The following is a 17,527-nucleotide window of genomic DNA, read 5'->3' on the forward strand; positions in this document are numbered from 1 at the left end:
AAAAAAAAAAAAAAAAAAAAAAAAGAAGATAAATAAGGAAGGGCCATAATTGACTTAAGTTTTGTCCCTTGGATGAATGTAGTGATTCCAATTTGGAAAAGGTGGAGAAAGGCTTATGAAGTTTTATTTTGAAGTGGTGGTACAGTAGGTGAAAATATTCAGTAGAAAGTTAGTCAAAAAGGAAAAAATGTGAGCTGCTGATAGAAATAATAATTGAAGCTATTAAAATGACCAGGCTCTCCTAGGGAAAGAAAGAGTAGCTAAGGAGAACAGCGTAAACCTAATTTAAAAATAGTAGAAGGATAAAGGGCCAGCAAATGAAGTGGCAGGACAAATAATATAATGTTTTGGAAGTAACACAAAGTTTCAAAAAGTAGGGCACGATCAGTGATGTTGAATGTGGGAAAGGCTAAAATAAGGTTTTCATATCTGATGAGACAGTGATTATTAGTGATTATTTATAATATGCAGTTTGAGGATTATGTACAGGATATCAGGATAATAGTAAGTTCTGAAGAAAATTCTCTGGTAGCCAAAGGAGAGAAGCAGTGCACTGATACAATAGTCATAGATCATTTAAAGAAGCTAGATGGTGGAAATGAATAGAAATAAGGGAATAAATTAGAGAAGACTGAAGAGCCAAGCAAAGACTTTTTCTCCAAGGGAATAGAGACCAATTAATGAAAGATTAGAAAAACTAAGCAATATTAAGTCTAAAGAACAATATCCTTAGATTTTGGAAAGTAATCAGATGGTTGTTTTTTAAAATCTACTCCTCTGAACTCCTCTAGAACTGTTACCAAGTGCCAAAGGAGTATAAAATATTATTGTATCATTATTTTTTCTGTGTATAATGAGATAAATCATAAATCTTGAGAATTTAGCTGTCTTAAAATTTTTTAGTACTTAGCCGCAAATAGAGAAGGTATATAATAAATGGAGGATGGTCACAATGAGATGAAAAGAATAGCTTCTGGGGATTTTTAGCCTTTGAAACTAAAAGCGAAAGATGAAAGGGTGTTATAGAGGTAAAAATACTCTGAGGTTAAAACAAGGAAATAGACTAATGTTCATACTAATGTCATAACCAACCATAATGATATAAATAATGATATAAATAGTTTATCTTTAAGGTGACAGTATATTATGGCTGCGTGTGTTGAGAAATGTAGATGGGAGCGCTGTGGTGTCTTACCATTTACAGTGCAGCCTGTAATTCACAAACCTTAGACTTTTTGTGTTTTACAGTCTGTTGCCAGAATCGGCCAAACTGGAACAAAGTCTGTCTTCTCACAGAGTGGAAATAGCCGAGAGGTAACTCCAATTCTTGCACAAACACAAAGTTCTGGTCCACAAACAAGGTATTTATCATTGTAATTATTCAACTTTTCTTGCCGTAAAACTTGATTCCTTATATTTCTTCAATTTAGGCAGATAGTGACTCTCATGGATTCTAGAATAACTACTGTAAATTTTGAATATGTAAAATCTGAAACCTCTCATAACACTAGTGTAATTTTGAGTTGAGTTTTGTAATGCACAGAAGACAATGCTTAACTAAAGCAGCGTTTTAGTCTACTCTGATTGCCTCATGGATTTGTAATTTTCTTATGCATGTGACCCTCTCTATAGTTTAGGTACAGATAGGTTTCATACTCCCGTTCCCACATTACGCATGTCTATAAACAGATTATAAAAGTAACAGACAAATAAACCTTTAAATAATAAATCCGTTTCCACACAGTAATGGTGTGAGATAGGATTTTCTTTTCCTTATTCAAGGACTCAGTAGATTATAGCTAACATTTTAAAAGAAAGATACAGTTTTCTTTCTCTTTTCTAAAATTGTGAACATGTACCTAAATTTTAAAACAGACACAGGTTTGCATATGCCTCCTTGACTATCTAAAAGACCTCTATGCTCCTGTAATGCTCCCAGAATGGTAAGTCTAATTCTCTTGAGTGCCAGCTTACAGTGATTGCCTGAGACTCTGTTGTGAGAAGGAACTTGAAGCCTCCTGCAAAACAACATTATATGTAAAAATAATTTCTGATTTGTACATTTCACGTAGAGTCAAACAAATAGACTAACACTAATAAACATCATCTATTTATTTATTTTCGGAGACGGAGTTTCACTCTTGTTGCCCAGGCTGGAGTGCAATGGTGTGATCTCAGCCCACCACAACCTCTGCCTCCCGGGTTCAAGTGATTCTCCTGCCTCAGCCTCCTGAGTAGCTGGGATTACAAGCATGCGTCACCACACGTAGCTAATTTTGTATTTTTAGTAAAGACAGGGTTTCTCCATGTTGGTCAGGCTGGTCTCGAACTCCCAACCTCAGGTGATCCCCCCGCCTCAGCCTCCCAAAGTGCTGGGATTACAGGCATGAGCCACCGCGCCTGACCAACATCCACTCTTAATAATTTTGTATTCTTTGTATTGTTGATTCCATTTTATCTCCTTAATTGCCTATATTAGTTTTCTAGGGCTGCCATAATAAAGTACCACAACTTAGTATCTTAAAACAACAGATACTTATTATCTTACGGTTGTAAAGCCATAAGTCCAAAGTCAAGGTGTTGGCAGAGTTGTACTCCTTTCCAAAATCTCTAGAGGAGGATTTTTCCTTGCCTCATCCAGCTTCTGATAACCCCAGGTGTTCTTTAGCATGTGACAGTATAACTCAGTATCTACCTCTGTCTTCACATGGTCATCTTCCATGTGTGTTTCTCTATCTAAATATCTCTCTTCTTGTAAAGACAACAGTTATATTGGATTAGGGTCAACCCAGATATCCACAGCTTAACTCAATGACATCTGCAAAAACCAGATTTCCAAATAAAATCACATTGACATGTATTGGGGCTTAGGGCTTCAACATATCTTTTGGGGAGTTACAATTCAATATTGCCTTATTAGCAATTGCTCTTTATTTTGCCATTTTAGAGGTTGTTTGGAGTTTGTAGTATACATTTTAACTTATCAAGGTTTGCCTTCAAATAATAGACCATTTCATGTATAGTACAGAATCTTACAATAGTATTCTTTCATGCTCCTCTCTTAGTCTTTATGAGAGGGATAGTCGTATATATTTAATTTCTGTGTATGTTATAAACCCCCAGTGCCTTATTGTGGTTGTGGTTTCTGCCTTAAACAGTCAGTTTTCGTTTATAGAGGTTTTTTTGTTTTGTTTTTGTTTTTTAGACGGAGTTTCACTCTGTCACCCAGGCTGTAGCACAATGGTGCAATCTTGACTCACTGTCACCTCCACCTCCCCGGTTCAAGCAACTCTACTGCCTCAGCCTCCCATGTAGCTGGGATTACAGGCATGTGCCACCATGCCCGGCTAATTTTTGTATTTTTAGTAGAGACAAGGTTTCACCATATTGGCCAGGCTGGCCTCAAACTCCTGACCTCAAGTGATCCACCTGCCTCGGCCTCCCAAAGTGCTGGGATTACAGGTGTGAGCCACCATGCCCGGCTGAAATTTTTTTAAATGAGAAAAAGAAGTCTACTTTACATTTACAAACATAACTAATATTTCTGGTGCCTGTTACTTCTATAGATCCAGATTTCGATCTGAAACCATTTTCCTTCATGTTGAAGGACTTCTTTTTAACATTTCTTTTTTTTTTTTTTTTTTTTTTTTTTTTTTTGAGATGGAGTCTCACTCTGTCGCCAGGCTGGAGTGCAGTGGTGCAATCTCGGCTCACTGCAACTTCTGCCTCCCGGGTTAAAGCAATTCTCCTGCCTCAGCCTCCCGAGTAGCTGGGACTACAGGTGCACGCCACCATACCCAGCTAATTTTTGTATTTTTAGTAGAGACGAGGTTTCACCATGTTGGCCAGGATGGTTCCGATCTCTTGACCTCATGATCCTTCCGCCTTGGCCTCCCCAAGTGCTGGAATTTACAGTCATGAGCCACCGCACCTGGCCTTTTTACCATTTCTTATAGTACGAGTCAGCCGGTAATGAATTTCTTCAGCTTTTGTGGATAAGAAAAAAAGTTCTGATTTCATCTTTGTTTTTGAACAATATTTTTACCAGGTAAGAATTACTTTTTTTTTTTGAAACAGAGTCTTGCTTGTTGCCTCGACTGGAGTTCTGTGGCGCAATCCTGGCTCACTGCAACCTCTGCTCACCGAGTTCAAGCGATTCTCCTGCCATGGCCTCCCGAATAGCTGGGATTACAGGCATGCGCTATCATGCTCAGTTAATTTTTGTATTTTTAGTAGAGATCAGCTTTCACCATGTTGGCCAGGCTAGTCTTGAATTCCTGACCTCAGGTGATCCGCCCATCTCGGCCTCCCAAAGTGCTGAAATTACAGGCGTCAGCTGCCACACCTGGCCAAGAATTTCTAATTGACAATTTTTTTAGGGATGTTACTTTACTGGTTTTTTGGCTTATATTGTTTCTGACAAGAAATCTGCTGTCAATCTCGTTTTTGTTCCTCTGTATGTAGTAATATGTCTTTTCTCTGTTTCAAGGTTTTGTTTTTAATCGCTGATTTTAAGCAATGCGATTATGATGTGCTCTAGTGTAGTTTTCTTGTTTCTCGGCCTTTGGATTCATTGAGCTTCTTAGATCTGTGGATTTATAGTTTTCATAACAGTTGGCTAAATTGGGGGCATTATTTCTTCAAATATTATGTCCACGTCTTATCTCTCCCTCTGGGACTCCAAGTACTTGTATATTAGATTCCTTGAAGTTGTCCCACACCTCACTAATACTCTCTTCATTTTTGTTTCCAGTCTTTCTCATCTCCGTGTTTCATTTTGGATAGTGTTTATTGCTATGTCTTGTAATTAGTCTTTCTTCAGCAGTGTCAGACCTGTTATTAACCACATCCAATGTTGTTGGGTTTTTTGTTTTTGTTTTTGTTTCAGACATTCTTCTTTCATCTCTAGATTGATTTAGTTTTCTTTTTTCTTTGAGACGGAGTCTTGCTCTGTTGCCCAGGCTGGAGTGCAATGGCATAGTCTGGCTTACTGCACCCTCTGCCTGCTGGGTTCAAGCGATTCTCCTGCCTCAGCCTCCTGAGTAGCTGGGATTACAGGCATGTGCCACCACGCCCTGCTAATTTTTGTATTTTTAGGAGAGACGAGGTTTCACCATGTTGGTCAGGCTGATCTCAAACTCCTGACATCGTGATACACCCACCTTGGCCTCCCAAAGTGCTGGGATTACAGGTGTGAGCCACTGCGCCCAGCCTTTTTTTTTTTTTTTTTTGAGACAGGGTCTCACTGTCACCCAGGCTGGAGTGCAGTGACACTACTATGGCTCACTGTAGCCTCAAACTCCTTGGCTCAAGTGATTCTCTTGCGTTAGCCTCCTGAGTAGCTGGGACTACAGGCACATGCCACCACATGTGGCTAATTATTTTTATTTTTATTTTTTTGTAGAGACAAGGATAAGCTCTCTGTGAGACAAGGTTTTGCTATGCTGTCCAGGCTGATCTTGACCTCCTGGACTGAAGCAGTCCTGGCTTGGCCTCCCAAAGTGCTGGGCTGACAGACATGAGCCACTTCATCTAGTCTCTTCTATGTTTTTGAACGTATAGGATATATTTGTATTTTTTTACTGCTTTTGTCTACTAAGTCTGTTACTTTGTTACTTCTAAGTGTTTCTTATATTACTTTTCCTCTTCATTGTAGATTTTATTTTCCTGCTACTTTGTATGCCTAGTATTTTTTAATTGGATGTCAGTTATTATAAATTTTACTTTTTTTCTTTGAGACAGGGTCTTTTACTCTGACGCCCAGGCTAGAGTACAGTGGTGTGATCATAGCTCATTGCAGCCTCAAACTCCTGGGCCCAAGAGGTCCTCCCCACTTCAGCTTTCCGGGTAGCTGGAACTATAGGCACGTGCCACATGTGGCTAATTATTTTTTTGGTTTTGCAGAGATGGGATTTTGCTGTGTTGCTCAGCCTGTTCTCAAACTTCTGGCCTCAAGCATTCCTCCCACCTCAGCCACCCGAGTTGTTGGGATTACAGGTGTGAGCCACCGTGCCTGGCTATAAATTTTACATTGTTGATTACTGGATATTTTTGTATTCCTTTAGGTATTTTAAAGTTTTACTCTGAGATGCAGTAAAGTTGCTTGGAAACAGCTTGATCCCTTCAGGTCTTACCTTTTGAACTTTGTCCAGACAAAAGTAGCCTTAGTCTGGACTAACCTTGTCCAACCATTGAGGAAGTGCCCTTTGGGTACTCTCCTCAGAAACCTGTTTAGTATGAGTTTCTTCACTCTGCCTATTGAAAGTGTGAGCTATTCCCAGCTTGGAGTGAGATCTAGTAATTATTCTGTCTACTTCTTTTCAGTAATACTTTCCCCAGCTTTGGGTAGTTTCTTCACTATAGTACTATAATGTAATTCTGATGCTAACTACCCAGACTTAGCACAAACACCACAGGTTAAGATCACTGACCCCAACAAGAACTGTCTGAACTGCCCAGTTGCAGGTTCTGGGTTCCCCAGGCCGCCCACATTTCTGACCAACTGGTTACAAATTTAAGAATTCCTACTACCCTCTTACATTCAGTAATTTGCTAGAGCACCTCACAGAGTCCAGGAAAGTGCTATACTTAGGATTACAGTTTTATTATAGATGACACAATTAGGAGATCCATAGGATTAGATATGGGAGGGTCTTGATACAGAGCTTTCATGTCTTCTTTGTGGACTCGCCCTCCCAGTGCATCAGTATGTTTACAAACCAAGAATTTTAGCCAAGTTTTGGTGTTCAAAATTTTTATTAGGGATTTTTAAATTATGTAGGCATGATTGATGGAATCATTGGCCACATGATTGAACTCAATTTCCTTCCTGGACGAGGTCAGGCTGGTGTTGCTGGCTCAAAGCCCCAGCCCTCTAATCACATGGTTGACTTTTTCTTTTTTGAGACAGAGTTTCACTCTTGTCGCCCAGGCTGGAATGCAAAGGCACGATCTTGGCTCACTGCAACCTCCACCTGCCGGGTTCAAGTGATTCTCCTGCCTCAGCCTCCTGAGTGACTGGGATTACAGGCACCCGCCATCATGCCCAGCTAATTTTTGTATTTTTGGTAGAGACGGGGTTTCCCCATGTTGGCCAGGATGATCTCAATCTCTTGACCTCGTGATCTGCCTGCCTCGGCCTGCCAAAATGCTGGGATTACATGCGTGAGCCACCGCGCCCGGCCACATGACTGACCTTTACAGCATGGCCAGCCCCCGTCCAGAAACTACCTAGGAGTTACTTCATTAGCATAAATTCAGCCAGGGTCCCAGGAGCTCACAATGAATAACAAAGACATCCCTGTCACTTGAGGAATTCCAAGAACTTAGTAGATCTCAGGAGCCTGGGGCGTGGACCAGACAGATTCTTTATTATTTAACACTCAAACACCTACACTGAGCAGTTTTCAACTGAAGAGTCCAGGGAAGCCCTCTGCAGATCTTTGTAGGTCCCCTCTTTGTAGCTCGTTCTTCTCTCTGGTGCTCTGCCTTCAAATTCTGGCTGCTTTGACTTTTCTCAAATCCTCAACATTTTCTTTTCAACACAGTGGGACCACTGAGCTCTATTTACATTCTTTTTTCCTGCACGGGGTGGCCCTAGAGCTGTCCTCAGAAATGTTTTGCCAGTTGTCCAGTGTCTGAAAACCATTGTTCCATATATTTGGTTCAATTTGTAGTTATCTGAAATGGGAGACTAAGTGTATTCCATATTACTCTGTCATGACTGGCAGAAGTCTGTTCTTTCTATTTAGAAGTTCTTTTAGAGATTGTTAGAATGGCATAGTACTTTTAGCTAAATCATCCAAAGAAAGGTTGTGTGTCATTTTGCTCCACATAAAGTGAAGTCTGATTTTGAACTTTGGAAGCCTTTCATTATCAAACTCCTAGTTTATCAGATGCAGATTAAAAGGATTCGTGTGTGTGTGTGTGAGAGACATAGACACACATGCATATATAGAGGTATGTATACATATTATATATGTACATATGTTAAAAGATGAAAATATGTATCTCTTTTTATTTTCTGAAATTCTTTGACCCAGACTCAGGTAGCTAGTAGGATTTCCCATAAATTATAAAGTTTAGATAGTTTAGTCCGTAAGTTTACCCACTGTCAATTCTCAATTGTTTCAGATTTTAGGTTTGCTTGCTCCTAAGATTGAAATTCTCATATCTCAGGGTTTGCCTTTAAAGTGAAAATGTACAGAGAGGCTCCTTTTGCTCTAAACAGAATAAACCTTTGATGTAGTTGTTTGAATTTACAGGGAGATGACTTCTCAAATATCATTTGTTCTAGTGGTATTTGTTGACAGATACCCCACATTTAAGACTGTTTGCCCAACTGTCTTTTCTTCTTTCTCTAATTTGTTGTAGTTGCAAATGAAGGGTAAAAATAATTGATTTATAGATGGGCTTATCATTTATTGATCCAGAATTTTATGAGGATTATTTTTAGTTCAAATTAACAATTTCAGGGAGAGTGAAGATCTGTGCTATAATCTTTACTATTTTGTAGTAACAAGTCCTTTTATTTTTATTTATTTTTTATATGAAGGAAAGTTTATTAAGGAGTAGACTTATGATCATAAGCTGAAGTCCCACAAGAGGCCGTCTGCAAGCTGAGAAGCAGGAAAGCCAGTCTGAGTTCCTCATTTTTAAATAATGTGTTTTCATAGAGAAACCACGAAAAGAACTGATCAAAATCATCAACTTTAGAGTACTTACATAATTAATGTGTATTTTTAAAATATACCTGAATTGAAACAACAGTTAATGGTCATAAATCAAGTAAAATATTAATGTCTTCCTTTATAATTTTTTTTTGTACAACACCTCAGGTATTGAGCCCCACTATTGCATCTCCCCCAAACGCACTGCCTCGAAGAAGTTCACGACTCTTTACTAGTGACAGCTCCACAACCAAGGTAATTTAAAGATTTCTGTATGTCACATTTACTTAATGCTTCCCCTGCTGAAATTTCTGTTCATTGATGACTCCATTCCTAAAAAGTTAATAAAGAGACTATTTCAAATTTAAGAATGTTTTAAGTTAGAGGGACATCTATAATTTTTGTGAAGTTAGTTAGTCCTTTGGTAAATATTATATAATATTCTTTTTCAATTAAAACATTTTTTTTCTCAAGTTAAAAATGACAGGAATAATCTTGAAATGGCAAAATTATAGCAGTGGACAACAGATCAGTAGTTATTAAGAGTTAGGCCTCTAGGAAGGATGTTACTATTAAATCATGGCACAAAAGAATTTCGTTGTGGTGGTACAACAGTCCTGTATCCTGATTGTGGTGGTTGATTACACAGATCCATTCAGAACTATGCACACGAACACACGGTTTTATGTAAAAACTGATGAAATCCATATAAGGTCTTTAGTTGATAGTATTGTACTAATTTCAGTTTCCTGGATATGATGATACTATGGTTATGTCAGATGTTATTATTTGCAGAAGAGTGAGTCTAAAATTATTTTAAAATAGAAGTTAAGAAAAACTGGAGACCTGGCAGACACAGTGACTGACGCCTGTATTCTTATCACTGTGGGAGACCAAGGTGGGCCGATCAATTGAGGTTAGGACCTCGAGACCAGCATGGTCAACATAGCAAGACCCCATCTCTAAAAAAAAATAATGAGCTGGGATGGTGGTACTCTTTGATCCCAGCTGCTTGGGAGGCTATGGTGGGAGGATCGCTTGAGCCTGGGGAAGTCAAGGTTGTGGTGAGCTCTGATTACATCATTACACTCCAGCCCGGGCAACAGAATAAGACCCTGTCTCAAAAAACAAAACAAAGGCTAGGTGCGATGGCTTATGCCTATAAGCCCAGTTACTCGGGAGGCTGAAGCAGTAGAATCGCTTGAACCCGGGAGGCAGAGGTTGGGTTGCAGTGAGCCAAGAATTACATCTACTTATTTTCTTACTTTTAAATAATAAATGAGAGTTTGATATACTTTCACAAGAGGGCTACACTTAATGCTGACACACCTTAATCACTATTAGTTAATGTAATTTATGTTCAGAATTACTGTGTTTAAAATTAAATGACTTTGAAGACCTTTGTTTTTATAAACTCTCTTCTGAAAAAAATATAGAATTAATCAAGATTGTACATTTATTTTATATCTAATACTGGATAAAGGGCTGAGGAGTAGTCTAAAATACATGAGTATAACAAGTGTGAAATTTCCCCCCTTTTACAGGAGAATAGCAAAAAATTAAAAATGAAGTTTCCACCTAAAATCCCAAACAGAAAAACAAAAAGTAAAACCAACAAAGGAGGAATAACTCAACCTAACATAAATGATAGCCTGGAAATTACAAAATTGGACTCTTCCATCATTTCAGAAGGGAAAATATCCACAATCACACCTCAGATTCAGGCTTTTAATCTACAAAAAGCAGCAGCAGGTCTGTTTTAAATGCTTAATATTATCTTTATATTTTATTATGTACTTATTTTAAGTAAATTTCTTTATGTTCATTACAGTACCTTCATTGTTTTCTATATAGATGTTGGAATTTTTAATAGATTAGTTTGTAATTACCTTTTCTAGAGAACCAAACTGTTTTATTGCGTTTTTTCCTTTGTTTACTGTATTATTTTCTCCTAGAAGGTTTGATGAGCCTTCTTCGTGAAATGGGGAAAGGTTATTTAGCTTTGTGTTCATACAACTGCAAAGAAGCTATAAATATTTTGAGCCATCTACCTTCTCACCACTACAGTACTGGTTGGGTACTGTGCCAGATTGGAAGGGCCTATTTTGAACTTTCAGAGTACATGCAAGTAAGTATAGAAAATGGTTATATATGCCTTTCTAGGGATAATTTCAATTTCATTAAAATAAATTCCCATGCTTAAGAAGGCTAGATCTAAAAGATCAGTATTTATTATATAATGTCTATATATTTATTTTGTCAGTATTTATAATGTATAGATACAGTTCTTTCTTGTGTTACTTGTGTTAAGGAGTAATTTAAATTCTTTGCAACTTCTTGGAATAGGTTTGTAGAGACCCAAGTCATCCAGACATTCTTAAGTAGAGTGTGTCCTATTCAGTTGTATCTGAAAATACATATTTACCATGTAATAGGATTTATATTTTTTCTACAATATACAGAGTTAATTACAGGGATGAATTTTTGACATTAAATATGTTTTATAAATTTGAAGAATGCCATGAAGAAAATTGTGTTTGAGGACACAATGTCCTTATTACAAGGCTTTTACTCTTTGGATTTTAATTAAATTTGTTGATTAAGTTATCTGTCTATACCAGAAAAGGAGAAGTGAATTACCTAAGTCAAAGAAAATTCTAATTCCTCAATTTAAATGTACCCCTCAGTTCTTCCCAAAGCATGTTTCTCCACCCCCACTTAAGAAAAAAGAAACCTTTTTAGAAACATATATTAATAAAATATCTCTAATATGGATTAAAGTTCATATGATTCATTTTTTGCTTAATTTGCTTTCAGTTCATTTATTCAGTATATATTTCTGTGCATATGATATCCTGGACTCTCTTCTAGACTCTGCTAGTCGGACAATTTCTTGCCTCTGTGGAGCTTACATTCTAGCAACAGACAAATTGTAAGCCAATAAATGTATAAGAACAGGTAGCAATAAGTCATGAAGAAAAATGAAGCATGGTGAGGAAACTGGGGGACAATGAAATATGGTGTTTTGTTTTGCTTTGTTTTGTTTTATGCCCTCAGAGGGAATGTTACTCTTCCCTTCATGATCCATGCAAAGATCTAGAGGAAAGGTGTTCTTTGCCGCAGAGAATACATACGGAGGATACCTATTCATATAACTTAATTTTGAATAGTACAGAAAAGAGAGTTGAAGACAGAAAGTCTTATTCATTACTAGAAAACCCGTGTTTCGATTATGGTCCTTTATTGGTATGTAGCATATACACAGACAGGCAAGAACTGTGTTTGGAAAAGCCCTTTAAAAAATTATTTCTAATTTATTGTTTCACAGCTACTTTAACATAAATGAATTTTACTGTTTCCCCTAGTTATAGTGGTGACCCAAATATTTAACTAAAGAAAGCCTGTGTTTCAACTTAATTTCATGAGTTTTTTCCCATTTTTCTTTTGTCAATGCCATAATCATTTTCAAAGGAAGCAACAGATTCTGAAAACTTTGAAACCATATATTTGGCTGATAGGTCTTTTATCTTGTTACCATGCCTACATGAAAATCTTGGCCAGGTGTGATGGCTGAAGCCTATAATACCAGCACTTCGGGAGGCCAAGGAAGGGGGATTACTTGAGCTCAGGAGTTGGAGACCAGCCTGGCCAATATAGTGAGATCCTGTCTCTACAAAAAATGAAAAAATTAGCTGGGTGTGGTGGCACTCACCTGTGGTCCCAGCTACTTGGGTGGCTGAAGTGGGAGGATCACTTGAGTCCTGCAGGTCAAGGCTGCACACTTACCTTTACAACTTTTAAGAGATTGCAAGGAAGTTACAAATCATTAAACTATTCTCAGATATCATATGGCCACTTCTTGGCATTAAGCACTCAGTTTTAAAATGCTGTTACTTTCTGTCATATTCATTTCATTAATAACAGTCCAAATATTCCTTATTCTAAACTAAACTGTGAGAATTTATTTTCCTTTCTTTTTTTTTAGTACCTAGACCTTTTCTGGCAGCTGAGAATTTTGAACTTGGTAAATTGATAAACTAGGAAACTGATTTTATATAACCTAAATCCTCAAACTTTAGAGGGAGAGAAACACAGTTCTGGGAGCTGTGAATGTCATGAGGAAAAAAATTGATCAGGCAGCTGAGGAGAGACCCTGAAGTCAAGAGAGAGATGCAAAGGAAAGGGTAATTAATAGGTAGGGCCTATAATTCCTAGCAGACACAATATTGGTGTGTGTATTCAGGGCTCAATAGGATTGATAACCATAGGATTGATAGCCAGCTTAACCTGTTTTTTCCCTCTAAATTTTCTAGCACAACCTCTCAATAAAAAAATAGTTCAAAAAAATCACTTGGAAATGTGGTTTTTGAGAAGGAAATATTAACTCTTCTTTTGAATTGTAGCTTTGTATAGATTTCTCTTCTGTCTTTTTGGTAGAAACTCAAATTTCCCTTTCAAAGTTCATATTCTTACCATGACTTGTGTATAAATACTAGGTTGACTGTCAATATGGTTACATCAGTATTTGACCTGCCATAGTAGATTGCTCAATTTGTCCTTGTGTTAATACTCATTCACATAAAAACCATAATACAAGGCAGCATTTAGATCTTGTGAAGATAATGACAAGGGCTTTCCCTGTGTATATATATAAATTATATCAACTTATTTTCTCTTACTAGTTTTTTTTTTATTTCAGGCTGAAAGAATATTCTCAAGAGGTTAGAAGGATTGAGAATTACAGAGTTGAAGGCATGGAAATCTACTCTACAACACTTTGGCATCTTCAAAAAGATGTTGCTCTTTCAGTTCTGTCAAAAGACTTAACAGACATGGATAAAAATTCGCCAGAGGTATGTTAACCAAAATACTTTGCTTATATAGTTACCTTTTTGACCACCCTCAACAGATAGAGATGAACCAAACAATTCAAACACTGTTTAGTGTCACCCACAAGTATTTCTTTTTTTTCTCTCTATCTAGTCAGGGACTCAGAGAGGAAGAGACAGTCCTAGAATGTGCGGTGCAGATTCACAAATAGAAAAATCACAAAGCAGATATTTCATTCAGGATTTATCAAGATTTGACTATGTTAAATTGGCTGTTGTCACCAAGATTAGAGTTCATTGAGCAGAAGTTACATAGATTGAAAAACTTAATAATTTTAAATTAAAATAAATTAATATTGTCATTGTAAGACATAGGTGCAATTAATTTACATGCTCTAATCTTGTAAGATTGTATTTCATTGCATTTCAAAAATATTATAATGATACTTTTGTAACATATCTAAGCTTAGAATTAAATACAGTCAATTCTCATTATTTGCGGTAATTCTGTAGTCAACATGAACACCGAATTAGTGCTACTGAGCCAATGTTCCTAGGAGTGATGGAGAGTTTGAAACAGAGATAGATTGTGGATTATGATCTTAAACCCTAAAAGCAACTCATCCTGGTAGATCCTGTTTTCTTTACAAAAGAGAGAATGCTGCTGGGCGTGGTGGCTGACACCTATAATCCCAGCACTTCGGGAGGCTGAGGCAGGCGGACTTCTTGAGCTCAGGAGTTCCAAGACCAGCCTGGGCAACATGGCAAAACCCTTCTCCACAGAAAATACAAAAATTAGCCAGGTGTGGTGGCTGGCGCTTGTGGTCCCAGCTGCTCGGGAGGCTGAGACAGGAGGATCACTTGAGCCTAGGTGGCAGAGGTTGCATTGAGCCACGATCACACCACTGCCCTTCAGCTTGGGCAACAGAACAAGACCAGATCTCAAAAAAAAAAAAAGAGAGAGAATGAGGTTCAGAGGTGACTTGCCTGAAGCCACCCTACTTAAAAGTGCCAGCATTGGGATTCAAATTCTGTCCAGCTGTCCCCAGAGCCAAAGCTTCTTGCAGTACACTAAACTACCCCACAGAGTTTCTGTCCCCTGGTCATCTCTGCATGAGAGCTAAAACAAGAAGGCAGAGTCACATTATTCAACCTCAAATGAGAACATACCTTTTGATGACCATGAAAGCACTATGAGTATTGATTTTGATTTTATAAATAAATTTTAGCAATCAGACAAATTCACAAATATGGAATCTGTGAATAATTAGAATTGACTATCTACTGAAGCTCTATTTTTATCTTTCTGTTCTAAGTTGAGGCTTGATTTTAGTCATAGATTTGGTTTTAGAAAAAAATAAAATTTTAATTCTGTTTGGTTTTTGTTCCCATTTTTTAAGGCCTGGTGTGCTGCAGGGAACTGTTTCAGTCTGCAACGGGAACATGATATTGCAATTAAATTCTTCCAGAGAGCTATCCAAGTTGATCCAAATTATGCTTATGCCTATACTCTGTTAGGGCATGAGTTTGTCTTAACTGAAGAATTGGACAAAGCATTAGCTTGTTTTCGAAATGCTATCAGAGTTAATCCTAGACATTATAATGCATGGTAAGTGCTAATGAAGTGCAAAGACAAAGTCTTACTGATGGTGCTGGCACTCACTAATTTTTCTTGTTAGATAGCTCTTTATTGTCGTGAATTTGGTTACTAATACTTAGGGATGGTGCATACTGGTCAATAACTTCTCACTAAAATGTTTTCTTATGAAATGTATGTCTTTATCAAACTCTGAAATTAACTAATGATAATAGAATACCAGATTCTTATACTCAACAGTTTCAGCCTTCTACCAAACTTTTGCAGATACTGTAGTTGTTTTTTGTTTGTTTGTTTGTTTAGTTTTGTTACTTGATTTGTTACTCTTATAACACCAAAATGGTGATTGGGACAAAAAGTCCTTGGGAAATTGGAAAGGAATAGCATAATTCACTTATTGAATAATAGAAAAAACCATTGAAAACATTCACTAGTTGCTGCTTTCTGACAGTGTTCCAGTTTATTGAGTTACTATTAAGAACTTAGTGTACCCTTTTATTTAGCAGTGTCTCTATTTTACTTTTTTGTGCTTGTGTATAAGTAGGCACATAGGAAATTACTACCTAGGTCATATTGTTATCAGCTGAATAAGATATGAAATAGTTTGGTCCTATTTCTGCCTCAACACCATACTTACTGTTGGCATGTATTGTATTTTTCTGGACTGACTGAATAGTTTAAATATCAAGAGAATGTATAATTCTGAAGTCATAATTTTTGGTCTTTTTTTGTCATATATGGTTATCTTTGGAGTTAATTATAGCAGTTGAGTTTTATCATTCGATTTGCTTCTAAATCTGAAGCATTATATTACTAAAACATTTTTTGATTTGTGAATATGTTGTTTAATGGATTATATCTCATTTTACAGTAGTAGTTACATTGCCTGAAAGATGGCCAAAAAAATAGTGCTAGCTTTTGCTGACCAATGTAACAATCAACTTGCCAATACTGCCTTCTCTTCCAATAGATAAGTTCTCTGTAATATTTTAAGAACTCAGTTCTTAATAAGACTTGTGTTGTTTTTTATTTTTTCCCACATCTGGTTGATCCTTGTGTTTTTTTTTTAAATGTGTATTGTCTGTTCAGCTGTTTTGCAGTAGTCACATTCTTAAAAAACTTAATCATATCAAAAATTGTGTTTAAAGGAGGATTATTCAGATTCGCAAGCTTTTACTGGGAGGAGTTTAAATGCTGACGTATTTAGGTAACTCTAAATACTGAGCAACTTTATTTTAACTACAAAATAGCCTTTCTTTTGTTTTCACTTTCACTATCATTAGTATAGTGTTTAATACCTTTTCTTCATCTATAACACAATTATAATGATATATAAAGCCACTCAAATAAAGCAGATATGTTGTGCTTTTTTCTTATTCATTTGGTGCTTATTCCCCTTCATCATCATCATCATCATCATCTAGTTATGGCCGTGAGAAGTCTCTGTAACATAAACCATCCACGCTATGTTCATTTGACATTTGGAAAATTCAGGAGAAATACCTGCGTATTAACCTAACACACTATTACATAGCCTTTAAAAATTGTAATTTCAAGGTCTATAAGTATAGGAGCATGCTTTTAATAACAGTAAGTGGGGGAGAAGGAAGCCAAACATGACACTATGTATGCTGTAATTATGATAATATAAAACAGAATGTGGAAATAGCATTGTTAGGAGTTCATAGAATCTTTATTAGCTGTATAACTTTAAGGAAGTCATTTAACTTCTCTAAGTTTCAGTTTCCTTATTCGAAATAAGGATGATAATGGTACCTATGATTCCTCCAGGGATTAAATGAGATAATTTAGCAATGGTCTTGTCACACATGTAATAACTACTCAGTAAAATTAGCTGTTAAATCTAGAATATGGCAGGTATGGTGGCTCATACCTGTAAGCCCAGCACTTTGGGAAGCTGAAGCGGGAAGATTACTTGAGATCAGGAGTTTGAGACCAGCCTGGTCAACATAGCAAGACCCCTTCCCTAATAACAACAACAATAAAAAAAAAAAAAATTAAGGCCGGGCGTGGTGGCTCATGCCTTTAATCCCAGCACTTTGGGAGGCCAAGTCGCGTGAATCATGAGGTCAAGAGATCAAGACCATCCTGGCCAACATGGTGAAACCCCGCCTCTACTAAAAATACAAAAATTAGCTGGGTGTGATGGTGCTTGAACCTGGGAGGTGGAGGTTGCAGTGAGCCAAGATTGTGCCACTCTACTTCAGTATGGTGACAGAGTAAGACTCCATCTCAAAAAAAAAAAAAAAAAACAGTCAGACATGGTGGTGTATGCCTGTAGTCCTAACTACTCAGGAGGCTGAGGTGGGAGGATTGCATGAGCCTAAGAGTTCAGGGTTACCTACAGTGAGCTATGATCACGCCATTGCACTCCAGCCTGGGCGACAGAGCAAGACGCTGAATTAAAAACA

The 17,527-nt window shown here is 37.2% G+C and overlaps 1 protein-coding gene across 1 annotated transcript in view; it reads left to right on the forward strand.

The window, feature by feature from the left end:
- CDC27 (cell division cycle 27) overlaps window positions 1–17,527 on the forward strand; it is a 72,993-nt gene that overhangs the window by 39,718 nt on the left and 15,748 nt on the right. Inside the window, 7 exon segments of the mRNA XM_017882950.1 lie at window positions 1,249–1,361; window positions 8,825–8,924; window positions 10,214–10,421; window positions 10,625–10,797; window positions 13,369–13,386; window positions 13,388–13,522; window positions 14,899–15,107. Coding sequence (XP_017738439.1) covers window positions 1,249–1,361; window positions 8,825–8,924; window positions 10,214–10,421; window positions 10,625–10,797; window positions 13,369–13,386; window positions 13,388–13,522; window positions 14,899–15,107 — 956 coding nt within the window.

The sequence above is a fragment of the Rhinopithecus bieti genome, unplaced genomic scaffold (assembly GCF_001698545.2).
Source record: "Rhinopithecus bieti isolate Rb0 unplaced genomic scaffold, ASM169854v2 scaffold_12928, whole genome shotgun sequence".
NCBI lineage: Eukaryota > Metazoa > Chordata > Mammalia > Primates > Cercopithecidae > Rhinopithecus > Rhinopithecus bieti.